The 14003-nt window shown below is 37.2% G+C and overlaps 1 protein-coding gene across 1 annotated transcript in view; it reads right to left on the reverse strand.

Annotated features, from left to right (window-relative positions):
* Positions 1-14003, reverse strand: part of CTNNA2 (catenin alpha 2) — a 1049409-nt gene that overhangs the window by 60437 nt on the left and 974969 nt on the right. Inside the window, 2 exon segments of the mRNA XM_036873992.1 lie at positions 4922-5035; positions 13149-13300. Of these exon segments, the coding sequence (XP_036729887.1) occupies positions 4922-5035; positions 13149-13300 (266 nt within the window).

Below are 14003 nucleotides of genomic sequence, written 5' to 3' on the forward strand. Positions count from 1 at the left end.
CCCTTTACAGTACTTTTAAAATTGAATTTAAAAAGATAGCTAATATACAAAAGAGCTTGTTATAAACTCACAAAAGCAATATCGTACTAATTGTAAGGCAGCTATCTATTCCAATACCTTTGAGATAGGTTTGGATTTGCAGAAGTTTCCTGAAGCATCCCTGTCTGATGTTCTAATGCTGTCTTAGATTCATTTGTCTTCCTCATACAAAATTGATAATCATGTTTTACTTAAACCTCACAAGCCCTAACCAGCATCATTTAAAGCATCCATTAGGTGTTTCTCTGTAAAAGAATCTATAAAACTACCTGACAGACCTCCATACTCTACATTCAATCTCCAGATTCTAGCAATAAACCTGTCATTGTCCCAAAAGGGTCAATTTGTGCATTAAAGGGTGTGCACGTGTCTATCAACTGTATCACTTGAGTTTCAATTGTGCAGTTTAGCATTTGAATGTTAACTCCCTTGCTCTAACTCACTAATTTCGAGTAATGCCCTACCTCTGACTTCTCTTTGAGCTTCCTGAGGGTAGAGACCCCAGCATCCTTCACAGTGTAGAAGCTAAATACATATCTCTTGATTGACTGCTTACACATTTTTCCACTCACTGCATCAACATAGTTTGAGAGAAATTAACAGAACTGACATACGTTTTCTAAGGGCACGATTCTGAAGAAAAACTGGCTCCTTAAAGCAGATTTGTATAAGAAGATGTTATTTTGACTCTAGGGGTGCTCTGCCCGCATAATGCACTTAATGGTGTGTGATTTGGGTGTAAGAGTCATTATATTTGCTTCTGCTTATGTAGCTATCGATGAAGTAAAGTTGTTTCCTAAATATTATTAAAATGCTCTTAGCTTTTAAAAATTCATAATTGACCTTTTCTGAAACTGGAATTTAAAAAAAGGTTATCTATAAACAGTAGATCACAAACTGTGAAATTTGCAAGTTAATCAAATTAAAATTCAACACATGAGTTTTAATTAGGTCTTATCAATGTAACTCAGCAGTTTGAAATATTAACACATTAAAGCCGTTCTAGCTAGGAAAACAAAAATTAGAGGCTGGCTACATTCAAATCAAGTTGAATACAAAATATATGACATGCAATTGTTCATTCCCTCAAACTAAGGAAACATGAGAAAAATGATTTTCATGGCCAAAGGGCAAGACAACAAATCAGCTTTTCTGTTTGTGTCATGTGATCACCTGGGGCGGTCTGAGATTTTTGGCTGCTTTCTGTGTAGCTAAGCACAGCTGTCCAGATTGTTGATCTGAGGCCCCAAGTCAGTGGCATCAGAGACTTGAATTCACAAAGTTTTTTAACCACCCTGTTCCATGCTCCTAGCCTTTCCTTTGAACATCCAACCATTTTTTTGTGATTGTTTTAAACTTTATTTATTAAATGAAAGTGCAAATCACTGACACAAGCCAACAACCACTCAGCCCAGAATCTTTTTCTTCAATCTAAATCTCAAGGAGCTTTTTTTCCAATCTCAAAAGGATTATTTTTCCAATCCCAGGATGAAAAATGACTTTTAAAGTCTATGGACCTCCAAACTGATATGTTAGTTTCTTAAACACAGAGCAAGAGTCTAACATTTTAAGGCTTTAAGTACATAAATGTTTATAAATAATGATTTAAGAGGTTAAAACTTAATGTGCCCATTTCTACTTACTTGGTTTTAAAGCAGGATAATAAGCATAAGTAATTAAGGAGTGGGTGACTTTTACCTGTCGCAGGCTGTGAAGTGAACTGGAAAATTGAGGTTCTTGTCTCATTAATTCAAGTAAAAACTTTCACGATGGTCTGAATTATCTAGCTCTTTCAGGTTAAGTTATTGGTCAGCCTTCTAATGAATGACTACCTTGTGCTACAAGCATCATCATCTTCTTCTTCATCAACTTAACATTATATAATAACTCGTGATACATTTCATCATGCATTTCTCCTAATAACATTATGAAGTAGGATGCTATATATATATATATATATATATATATATATATATATATATACACACACACAAGGAGATGAGGCAGGGACAGGTTAAGAAAGTTACCCCAAAGCCACACAGCTTGGCCAAGTTCATGTTTAAAATCAGGTTTGTGTGACTCCAAACAATATATTTTATCATGAAGGTTAAATGCCCAAGAGTTGTTGCTGATCAATTTTAACTATGTCAGCTTGTGAGGAAAGAGTTTATAAGATGTCATGTTTAGGAACAAAGGGCCTGATCATTTCTATATTTCATCAGATCAGGGTATGATTGTTCTCATTCATTTTCTCTCTCTCTCTCTCTCTCTCTCTCTCTCTCTCTCATGAAGTATTGTAGACAAACAGCAGACAGGAACACATAAAGGAAACAAACATTCAACCTAATTTCAGAATTTGAGAGCAATGTTGGAGTGGGTACTAAATTCTTTTCTCCCACCATAACCTCCTCTTAGATTAATTTACCATTTTCAGAGAAGAATTTCTCTGAGTGAGAACACAAAGTAACAGGGGCGAGCAGGCTGCTGGAAAGAGCAACTGCCTCTGTCAGAGACAACTTTTTCCTCCTTCACAATTTTGACCAAGTTAACACACTTCTCTGGTCAAAAGTTCGAACATCTGTCATCTCAGCAATTCAGTGCACCCTCTTATTTCCAATTTACAGCCATAATTCTATGTCTCTGATTTGTCATCATATAATTATAGGTTTAAGTAGGCTGACTCAATAACTAATGCTGTCTGCTGCAAGTTACTCATACAGACCTCATGATAGATCGCAAAGACAAATCAGCAAGTGCTGTATTACAGGGGTACTTTGTTCTTATTATCCTGGCGCATGTTCATCATTCATGCTGAAAAATCTTTTGAAAAAGACTATTATTGTCTTTTCACCCACTGGGTGAAGAAATAATAAATGATGTAGAGAGGTGCCATCTGACTTTTGTTTCCACCCATCATAACAGACTTGATGTCTAATGTAATGGAAGTACAATGGGACTGTATTCTTCCTTGTAAAAAATGAGGCTACTCATGCCATTTTGACAAGATGGTAATTAAAAGATTATAAGATAAGGGTTGTATAATATGTCTTAGTCTTTGAGAAAACAAGTCAATGGATACTTGGGCTGTATCAATACTAAGTTGCAGTCAGTCAATTAAATTGACTTTGAATTGATTAATGTTTGGATGAACTACTCAAACTTGCCCTTTGTCATTGACATAAAAACGCTGGTTTTAGTTAATTTTGTAGATGAATTGACTTGATTGATGCATTAGTTTAGCGTTATGCCAGCATAGGCTCAGAGGACTCTCAGCTTAATCAACTTCCCTATTTTCAACATTTTAGGGGGAGTAAATAGAGTCTACAAGGTATTTTTTAAAGTAGGGAGCTTCATACTCTTTTGTGCACTTTTCTACTGTCACCAGCCTGTGATTAGAAGAGATTTCTCTGCCAAAGGATGAAAAGTCATCCTTTATTGAGCACTTAATATATGTCAAGTATTTTGCTCATTATTTTAATATATTAGGTAATTAGAACCTCAGAAGAATCTTATCAAACAAGTCTATTATTTACATTTTACAGGTGATAGGACTGAAGCTCTGAGAAATTAAGCAGCATGTAACATAGTCCCCTCTCTACTCTTCACAATTCAAAACCAAGTCTGTCTGAAATCAAAGCCAATGCATCTTCAATGCTCTGCCTTTTACTCTCACATTACCTCTATCAGTGTCCATATACATCTTCTGTATCATTTAGTTGTTGGATGAGACTATCAGGAGAAATAAGATTTTAAGTACAAAGACTTTCTTGACTCAACATAAAGCTTCATCTGAGTTCTCTTTATTTTAACCTTTGATTGGCTATTTCCTACTCTTCTTTCACAATTCCTAAGCCAGTGTGAACTTTCTAAGGTTTCTTAACCCTATGCTAAATTACCATCTCTTTCTCATGCTTCTTATTCATTTCCTTTTCTTAAGTGAAACTTAACAAAGAAAATTAGAGTATCTAATTCTCAGTTATACTCTACTTTAATTATTTTTCCCCTATGGAAACTGAGCCTTTAAAGGGAGGAGAATCTCTCCCTCTTGCAATCCCTAGGAAATTTATCTCCTGCCACCTGCCTTGATTACCAGCATCTTACCCTCAGGGAGCTCCAGCTAATAAGATTGGTCAGATTCCAGAATCTTCTTTGGAAGACTTGTGTTGGTGGACAATGTCACAGAGTGTTCGAGGGTGTTCAAATGTCAGCCAGAGTGGTCATCTTTCTGTTGCTTCTTGTTCCACACCTTAAGCTGGTATATTTCTCGTATGTCTCTGTAATTTCTTTTTCAATCACATGGTAGACAGATCTGGGGCTACTGCCCTGGCCACAGATAGGTATCGGGGGAAAAAAGTTCTCTCTCTACTCTGATGGCCTTGAACGAATTTCAAAATATGTGGTATTGTTTATCAGAGACCCTAGGCCAGAGTATGGAGCAACAATAGGCCCACAAATAACAAAGTAGTACTCTAATTCTCTATTTGTGGTTTCTTTTGTGTGGTTAACAAGGTTGGAGACTTCAAGCAGAACCATGGTGTCTGTGCCAAAGTAAGATCTGAGCATTCCTGTATCCCCTGGTCACTGAATCATCTAATCATGATCCCCAACTCCCAACAAATCCACCATACACATAAGTTTTGCTGTAATGTGGCTGCTATATTTTGAGTTATGGAGAGAGAATGGAGTTAGAAGGAATCAGAATCAGTGGTGGTTACTTCCAATGTGTAAAATGTGAATTGCTAGAAACAACCCCAGATGAGGCATAGATTTCTGAGCCATGAATCTCTGGGATTCCAGGTCCCTGGAAATCAGAAATTTCCTCAGACCAATTTGGTGAACACAGCCCCTATGCACCAAACCAAAGTCCTGGATGTCCACTCACCCGTGCACTCTGTCCTGCAATGAGCTGGTCATCCTCCGTCTGAACACTTGTCCGGCTACGTACATCATAATCTTCCTGCTCAAAGTCCGAATCATCCTCTAGTTCTTCTGGGGTCTAAAAATACAGAGGAAAAGAGAAAAATCAGCATACAGATCTCCCTCGACTTACAATGGGGTTAAGTCCCAATAAACCCACTGTAAGTTGAAAATATCATGTCAAAAATGCATTCAATACATTAACCTACAGAACCTCATAGCTTAGTCTAACTTACATTAAACGTGCTCAGAATCCTTACATTAGCCTACAGTTGTGCAAAATCATCTAACACAAAGCCTCTTTTATAATAAAGTGTTGACTACCTCATGTCATTTATTGAATACTCTATTGAAAGTGAAAAACAGAATGGTTGTCTGGGTACAGAATGATTGTAAGCAGATTGGTTGTTTACCCTTGTGATCGCGTGGCTAACTGGGAGCTGCGGCCTCTGTGCCTATACAATAATAATGGATAACATGCTTTAAGTGCCTTCCATATGCCTATCACTTTTCTAAGTGCTTTAGATACACTAACTCACACAGTTTTCTTGACAGTCCTATGATGTAGACACCATTTTCTCCATTTTACACATAAGGAAGCTGAGACATGAGAGGATATACCTTGTTCAGAGTCTTCTAGGGCAGGCAGTTTGACTCATGTACTCGAAACTACCATGCCTTGTTAATTCTAAGAGGATAAACACAGGAGGTGGCAAGGATGGTGCAGGAAGGGAAAACAGTGCATTAGTGTGTCATTCTCTGCTCAACTGCCTTTAGCCAGAAAGCTGATGGTCACCCACAACCTGCCTCTTGGCACATAGGAGCACCACCTCCCAGGGCTCTGTCTTTCAAAAGGAAGGAACAGATCACAGGCAGCACTGATGATGCAGTTGCCCATTCCCCATCTAAAAGGGTGTATTTTAATTAATTCTGCTGGTTTCTTTGGCTACCTCAGTGTAATTAATCAGGTGTGGTTATTGATGAAGTCTTGAGATTGGTCAGACAGGCATAAAATGGGGTCCTTGGTGCCAATATCACATTATGCTTAGTAATTTTCCAAGCTTTAGCATATCCCTCTTGTTTTCCTCCTCTCTCACATCAACCTTATTAATATTTACTCAGTCATCTACAGATGCTCAATATTCTTTCATAGGAATATTAAAAGAAAGAGGTTTTGTTCCCACACTTTATTAACTCAGGCATGGGTGGGGTGGGCAAACCCTGGTTCCCATAACTGGTGGTGTTTTCATTGTGGACAGAGACAAGAATCTCTGTTCATTTCTCACTCTTCTGGAGTGTGTCGAGGAAAAGTTACAGCAAGTTGGTAAATTCTGCTGACAGATGAGATGACAAGATTGTAGACACTTTTCATCATTAGTTTTTGAAAAGGACAGAGAAAAATAAAATGGAAAACCTCACTCAACAGAAAAAAGGAGAAAATGACAGTACCTATGGTACTGTGTCCAAACAGTGCAGTGATTTGCACATTCAGTAGATGAGTCAATGGCAAATGTAACCTGGCAGCATAAGGCTCCTAACAATGAACTTATATTCAAGCGGCTACAGCTCAGGAACCAAAATACAATTTAAAAATGAAAAAATGTCATTATTTCATTTTTTTAATGTATAACTGATTCACTTTGCTGTACACCTGAAACTAACACAACATTGTAAGTCAACTATACTCCCATAAAAATTTTTAAAACAATAAAATAAAAATGAAAAAAAAAAAAAAAACCTGGATGTGGACCCAGGGGACCTGAACATTTGCGGCCTAACTCTGCCACTGATAGGCTGTGTGTCTTTCACAAGCCACTTAGTGTTTTTCTACCTCCTCACTCATAAAATGGAGATAATAACTGCTACTTGCCCTGCCTGCCTCACAGGATTCTAGGATCAAATATATATGAAAATGCTTGGTAAACAATAAAAGTAAACTAAAGTAATAAGTGATAGTGATCATTATTATGCTTAATAATAAAATATACACCTAGTAACAACAGCTACAATCATCATCATAGCAATCATTTTTTACTAACCACTATGGGTAAGGCATTCAGCTAAAGGATTTAATCCTTACAATGACCTAATGAAATAAATTTAATCCCCATTTTATAGATGTACAAACAGGTTCAGAGTTGTTAGGTAAATTTTCCAAGGCACCACACCTAAAAAAGCTCGAGGGTTCCAGAGCTTTTAACCATTACAAATACCACCAGAAATATGGATGAGATTAAAGTATTTTCCTGTGCCTAAACCATACAGCAAACCCATCCAAGCCACCCATATACATAGTTCTGTGCATGTGAAGTTTCCTAATTTCATGTAAATGTGTCTCCTATCCATGCTGTTATTTTTTTTTTTTAACTTATTCATTTTGAGTGTTAATTTGACTGGTCAAGGACCTCCACAAATTAAAGGAGACATGGAAAAATATTGATGGCCTGCAAATGGGCCAGAGATAATTAGACTTGTATCATTAGATAGTGTCATAGGGTAAAAGGAATAGAAAAAATATGCAATTCACTGGACTGGAGGCTGGAGAGTGAAGGTCAAACCTCTCAGTTCTGTCCTTATGTGCTCTCAAAGAAGGCCTTTTTATAAAAATAAAGAACCACTTTGACCTACCCTTGGTTCCATGGTTCTACTAATAAAGTATTTGACCTGTAAAATAGCTCCCTTTTAAGAGTCTATCAGATTAATTTGTGCATACTACAGAAGCCCAAGTATATCATGTGACTTTTCCAGGGTCACACCACATGTCAGCTGCAATACAAGATCAATCTACCTGACTCAGTTTCCCAATCAAATGCTCAATCTTCTCTACAACAGCTTCTGTAAAGAAGCAAAATGAGAAAAAGCTGAAGAATTTACAGTCATTTCACCAGGACATGTGAATAATGTAGTAAGGACAATTTAAATGAACAGCTCAAATGTAAATGAGTTTCATTGGGAGCAGAAAGATGACACAATTTGGCAACTGCAACAGGAGAGTTTGGGGGATGCATGAAGAAGGATTTCCCAACAGATCTCTAATCACTGGAATGGATTGGAAATTAGAAAGTAGAATTAAAGATTTCCTAAAGCCAATATAGAACAAAATCTCCCTCATCAGGACTGATTGGTCACTGGAATCTCTATTCTGTATTACTCAGGAGGCTGCCTAACTTAGCTCCTTTTTTCTGCCCTTACCCCACACTTTCTATTCTCACCAGTATAACCAGGATGTTCCACTTAAGATCTAACTCAGATCACGTTATTGTCCTGCTCAGAAAACTTCAACGGCTCCCATCTCTCATTCATTGGGGTTCTTAGGCCACATGTGCCATTATCTCTGCCTGGAACACACTTCCCCTAATACTCTTATGGCTTGTTTCCTCCTCCTTCTCCAAGTATCTTCCCAAATGTCACCCAGTGGTCACCCTTCATAAAACCCACATCCATCCTGTGCTCTATCCCCTTTATACTGCCTTGTTTTTCCAATTAACTAGTATGTTATATCTACTTGTTTTTTCTCTGTCTCCCACCAAAGGAATATAAATTCTTTGAGGATTGGAACCTTTGTTATTTTGTTCACCTCTGTATTCAGGGCACTTCCAACAGTAGGACATCTAGTAAGAATTCAACAAATGAATTAAGTCATTAAATGAATGAATGACTAAGATCCAATTACAAAAAAATTTAAAAAATCATACTAAATTATTTTTAATTGAGTTAAGAAAACAAAACTAGGGATGTTATGGGACCATGTTGATAACAGCAATCTGTAATAGGTAAATCAGTTTTGTCACATAAGTTGTTTCTAAAGTCTCTTCAATGCTTTATTTTCTGGCTATGACAAATATTCTGATGCCAATCTTTTCAATTTTGATAATATTGCTGACTAATTTAACAAATTCTATCTCATTAATTGATTGTATGAAGATAAATTTCATCCAGAAGGTTGAGGAAGGGAAATATTTCTTGGGAACCTACTAAGGTCAGGTCTATACTACTGCTTTAGAGCTGCAGTAATATTTGTCCCAATTTACAGATAAGGAAACTGAGGCATAGAGAAGGAAATTAGTATGCCAACCACCCCCAAATAGTTAAGCCATAGGTTCCCAAACTTTATTGCTTCAAGCATTGTCTCAGTAATTTTTTCATGGTGTCTCTAGGCTAAAAAACAAAAGAAAACTGATGGTTCTGCTTCTTAAGCAGTTAGATCATAAAAATGGATTAAGTTGATTGGCCCTAACAATTTAGTGCCTGTTGCACACTGCATTACTTTTCAAACCTTGGAATACAGTTGAACATCCATTGAGCTTGCTTTTTATCACAGCAACCACCAGAAACCCTGTATCACAAATACATGATATGATCAATATATGATCAAAAAGAATGTACCAACCTAATGTTTAAACTCTGAACCACCTTCAGCTACTATGTCACACAGTATCTGAGAGATGTTTATGTGTCTCCCTTGACATTTAAAAATATCTTGCAATGCTCCAGGGCATCTTCATGCCCATTTTGGGGGGTGTGAAGTTAAGCTATAGAATCTTATCTGAACCCTGTCCTAAGCCCTATTGTTTCTCATCCCTGCTTTCAAAAGTTTCATATGCAACAGAATTAATGGGTTCCAATTACAAAAGTTCAATGTACAGATATCATTTTTTGTCGTGGTCATTCCATGAGAAGCAACTACTGCTGAATACAGATATTCTGACACCAAGACATTAACACCTTCTATGCTACTTTAATTTCCAATATTAAATGTTTAACTCCTTGTGTCTTAAATATACACTTGCTCCTCCTTATTTGCAGATTCTTTATTTGTGAATTTGCTTACTCACCAAAGTTTCTCATAATCCCTAAATCAATACTTTTGTAGTTATTCACAAGCGTGTGTGTGCAATGTGGCAAAAACTTTGAGTCACCCAATGTGCAAATTTCCAGCTGAGGTCAAACAGCACAATGTTCCGCTTTATTATTTCAGCTCTTGTACTGTAAACAAGTATCCTTTTTGCAGTGTATTTAATGCCACATTTTTGCATTTTTGTGCTTTTTGTTATTTCTCTGCTTAAAATGGCTTTCAAGTGTATGTGCTGAGGTGTTGTTTAGCATTCCTAAGTGCAAGAAGGTTGTGATGCACCTTCCAGAGAAAATGCATTGGTTAGATAAGCTCCCTTCAGGTGTGAGTTATAGTGTGGTTGGCCATGAGTTCAATGTTCATGTATCAACAATATATATTAAATAAAGTGTCTTTAAACAAAAACATAAAACAATCTAATATATTGATCAGTTGATGAAATTGTGACCAGAGGCTCACAGGAACCTAACCCTGAATTCCGCCTAGAAGCAGTGTTTCAGTATTCTCTAATTCAGGGTTCACTGAATGTAACTACTGCAAACAATGAGAATCAAATATATGTTGGTGTGCCAGATTTGTCTATTCATTTTTTAAACTTCCATATTAGGGTAATCAGAAAACTCCTATGTAGCTGATAGATCACCAAAGACAAGCCTTGGCAAGAAGCAAACAAAAAACTGTTTTATGGAACAGAGGCAGAGTTGACCTGCTCCCAAAGAGAAGTAGGAACCTGAAAGGTGAGGTTGGAATACAGGAAGGACAAGATTTGTATGCTTCAGAGGGTTGCCTGGAGCTGGCCTGGAGTGCCTACATACTAACGTCACCATTAAATATGTATTGATTGCTGAGAGGCAAGGTGATGGAGAATTTGACCTTTCAAGATCCTTTCTGCGTTTATTTTTGGGAAAAAAATTCTTATTTTTCCAAAGCATAATCAATACTTTGAGAGGAAGGAGGCATGGCCAGGTTTGCTGAGAAAGAACTCTACTTGTCGTACTGTCTTTCTTCCTGACTTAGAGTAATGATTTTATTTTTAAGCAGACTTAACCATCATACACAGAAAGCAAACCAAGAATTCAAGTACAAAATGAAGCCATTCCGGTGCTGAATGGAGAATGATTTTTAAAATAACAATTTGTACATACTGTACATTTCTCCCTTCCTAAGTTTTAAGTGGTGTGAAATCCATCTGATCAAATCACTTAAAATGTCAAGATGGAGGAATGACACTTCATGTAACAAAGATATGGCATTTTTATTTAAAATTATGGTTTTTTACAGCTCATGAATGAATAAATGAATGATGGCTATAAACTTCCTCAGTCTCCCAGATGAATGGTTGTCACAAATGTGACGGCTAACAAAGCAGAAAAATGGCAACAGAGGGAATATGTCTTGAGAATTATAGTGGAATTTAGTGCCAAATGCTTTGAAAACATAACTCTCATGGTCTATTACTTTATTTCACAAGTTAGTATATAATGGGAAAAAATGATATAATTTGTTACAGGCTTAAAAGGCTGACTATCCTTCCTTTACTTCTCCTCCAGTTCTCATACCTTTTCTCTCTGTCACTTTCCCATCTGCATAGTTATCTCTTTTTCTTTCCCCCAACACACACAGTATTAAGCACTGTGCCAGACAACGCACCACAGTGAAGGGAAAATAAAAAATATAGTCTTTGCTTTCCAAACTTTCAGTCTAAAGAAGGTAATAGACATTAAAAGAAATAGTGTAATGATTATGATCACAAGCAGAAAGAGTTATAGGTAGCTAAAGAATAGGGTCAGTATTTTTGAGGGAGAAAATTTAGGGAAAGAAGATTTGAGCCAGGTCTTGAAAGATGGTAAGAGTTTGACAGATCTAAAATGAAGGAAGTTAGAAGAACAGGAAATATATTTGACAGTCTCCAAAGTCCAAAGTTGAACTCCACGTTGTTATGTATAACTAGTATTGTCTGATACAACTTATGTAATGTGTAAGTGTGTATTATAGAGAGAGAACAATACATCACAGATACTTCTTGAAGTATTGAGGGACCACACACAGAAAATAAATTGATTGTTACTGTTTTGCAGTGTTTAAGGAGATGTCGGTTTAGATGCTCAGTGATCACCCTGAGAGAAAGTGTTTCAAGATGCACTCAGCAGCTAACTCATGGTTTCACTGAGCAGCCTCAGAGACAGCTGTGGAGGCTGAGGATGGAGATACAGTCTAGGGCTGCCTCATCCAAAATGGTGGCCAGAATCTACATGGAGCTATTGAACACTTAAAATGTGGCCAGTGCCACATATTGAAACGTTAGTTTTGGATACATTTGAGTAAATAAAATATGTTATTAAAATTAGTTCATCTGTTTATTTTTGCTTTATTGACACACCTACTAAGAAATTAAAAATTACAAATGTGCCTCACATTATATTTCCATTGGACAGCAGGCTTTTAAGATTAGCACCACAGACGCATCTTCTCTGCCTCAGTCCTAATACCCACAAATATATCTGTGTCATCAATTATGCTTTTGAATACGTATTTAAGTTTACTAAGAAAGAGTTCTGTGGCTAAGAAAAGTGTTTGAAACCTACTGTGCCAAATTGTTGATAAGGCAAGGAGAAAAAATAGTCTCTACTCATGATGGAATATTGTGCAGCGGTTAAATGGGATGAGGTAAGCTATGTGTCTTCATAGAGATAGAATTGGATGAACAAAGCAAGTTGCAAATAACACTTATATGAGTTTTAAAATCTGCTGTATTATGTTTTCTAGTGTGTGTCTATATATAATTACTTAGACAATGGTTTGGAAGGCTCACACCTACCTGACATCAAAAGACTGAGGATGGGAAGATAGTAGGGTAGGTGATAGGGGAGGTTTGCTGAAAGATTATTTAGCCTTATTTATAATGTCTTAATTATTTGTTACAAGAAGAAGGTAGCTCTGTATCACTTTACTGTCATTATCAATATCATTATTATTATCATTATCACTAATACTACTAAGCTGGGTCATCTTCATTTCTTCACATTGCATGGCTTTCTGATTCTAATGGGAAATAGTGTTAGCAATGGGGAATGGAAGGGGCACCCCTAAGTTGGTATCAAATTTAGGCAACAATGTGTGTAAGAAGTAGGCAGGACATCACCCTTCAGGATATTCAGTGCTGATCTAGGCTTGTTGGGATCACTCATCCCTTTATAAGCAAAAAGTCCCCATTGTCTGACTAAATGAGGAGCTAAACAGCTTACCAAGTTAAACTAAATAATTAAAAAACAAAGAGTAAATTCTTTGGGACCCCTACTAGAAGTTCCATTCAGCTCCGAGCTACAGAGACCTCACATACCCTGATCATCAGCACAGCCTTTCTGATGTCCCGAACGCCGTCGTATACCAGGCGAGAAGCGTCGATGAACTCGTTCTCTTCAAATGGTTGAGGGACATTGGCACTCAGGGCTTCAATGGCAACCTCCACTTGTTCAGCAAAGCGTGGCATCACTGTGGTAAACAAAGTGAAAAGCAGTGGATTAGACAATCTTTCTTTCATGCTCCCTTGTTTCAGCCCTTAGGGAAGATGGCAGGCTCTGGGTATCCCAACATTTCAATGAAGCTGGGTGCCTGCCTGTCCATTTTGGAGTGCATCCAATTTAGTGATCTTTGTGCCACTTACCTTCAGCAAGGAAAGCAAACCGTTACTCCTTGAATGGTGATGGTATGCAACAGAGCAAGTTTTTGAAACCTGCCTAAGGTAATGTGGAATAGTGTATGTGAGTCCAGGTTTCATGTTATCCTGAGCTGAGTTCCAATTCTGCTAGTTCCTAGCTGTGAAACCTTGGCCACATTTTCTTAACCTTTCTAAATCTGTTTCTTTGTATATAAAATATGATAGTAAGATCCTACCTTGGAGTTCAATGCGATAACGCATACAAATGCACTGGATGACATCTGGCCTTTAGAAAGCCTCAATAAATATGGACCTAACATTAGATGCTAAAGGCATAGCTGGTTGAATAGCAGACTTTAATCTATATTGTTTCATAGTAAAATGTAAATGAAATGATCCAATCCATTCCACTTCTGTTTGGAATGCAGGTCTTGAGACACTGGAGGTGGGGAGATGGCTGTGGAGGGAGGCTTGTGAAAAGACTGTGTAAGAGGGGAGATGGAACACCCAGAATATTCCATCAGAAAGGCTATGAAA

The sequence above is a fragment of the Balaenoptera musculus genome, chromosome 13, assembly GCF_009873245.2.
Source record: "Balaenoptera musculus isolate JJ_BM4_2016_0621 chromosome 13, mBalMus1.pri.v3, whole genome shotgun sequence".
Classification (NCBI taxonomy): Eukaryota; Metazoa; Chordata; class Mammalia; order Artiodactyla; family Balaenopteridae; genus Balaenoptera; species Balaenoptera musculus.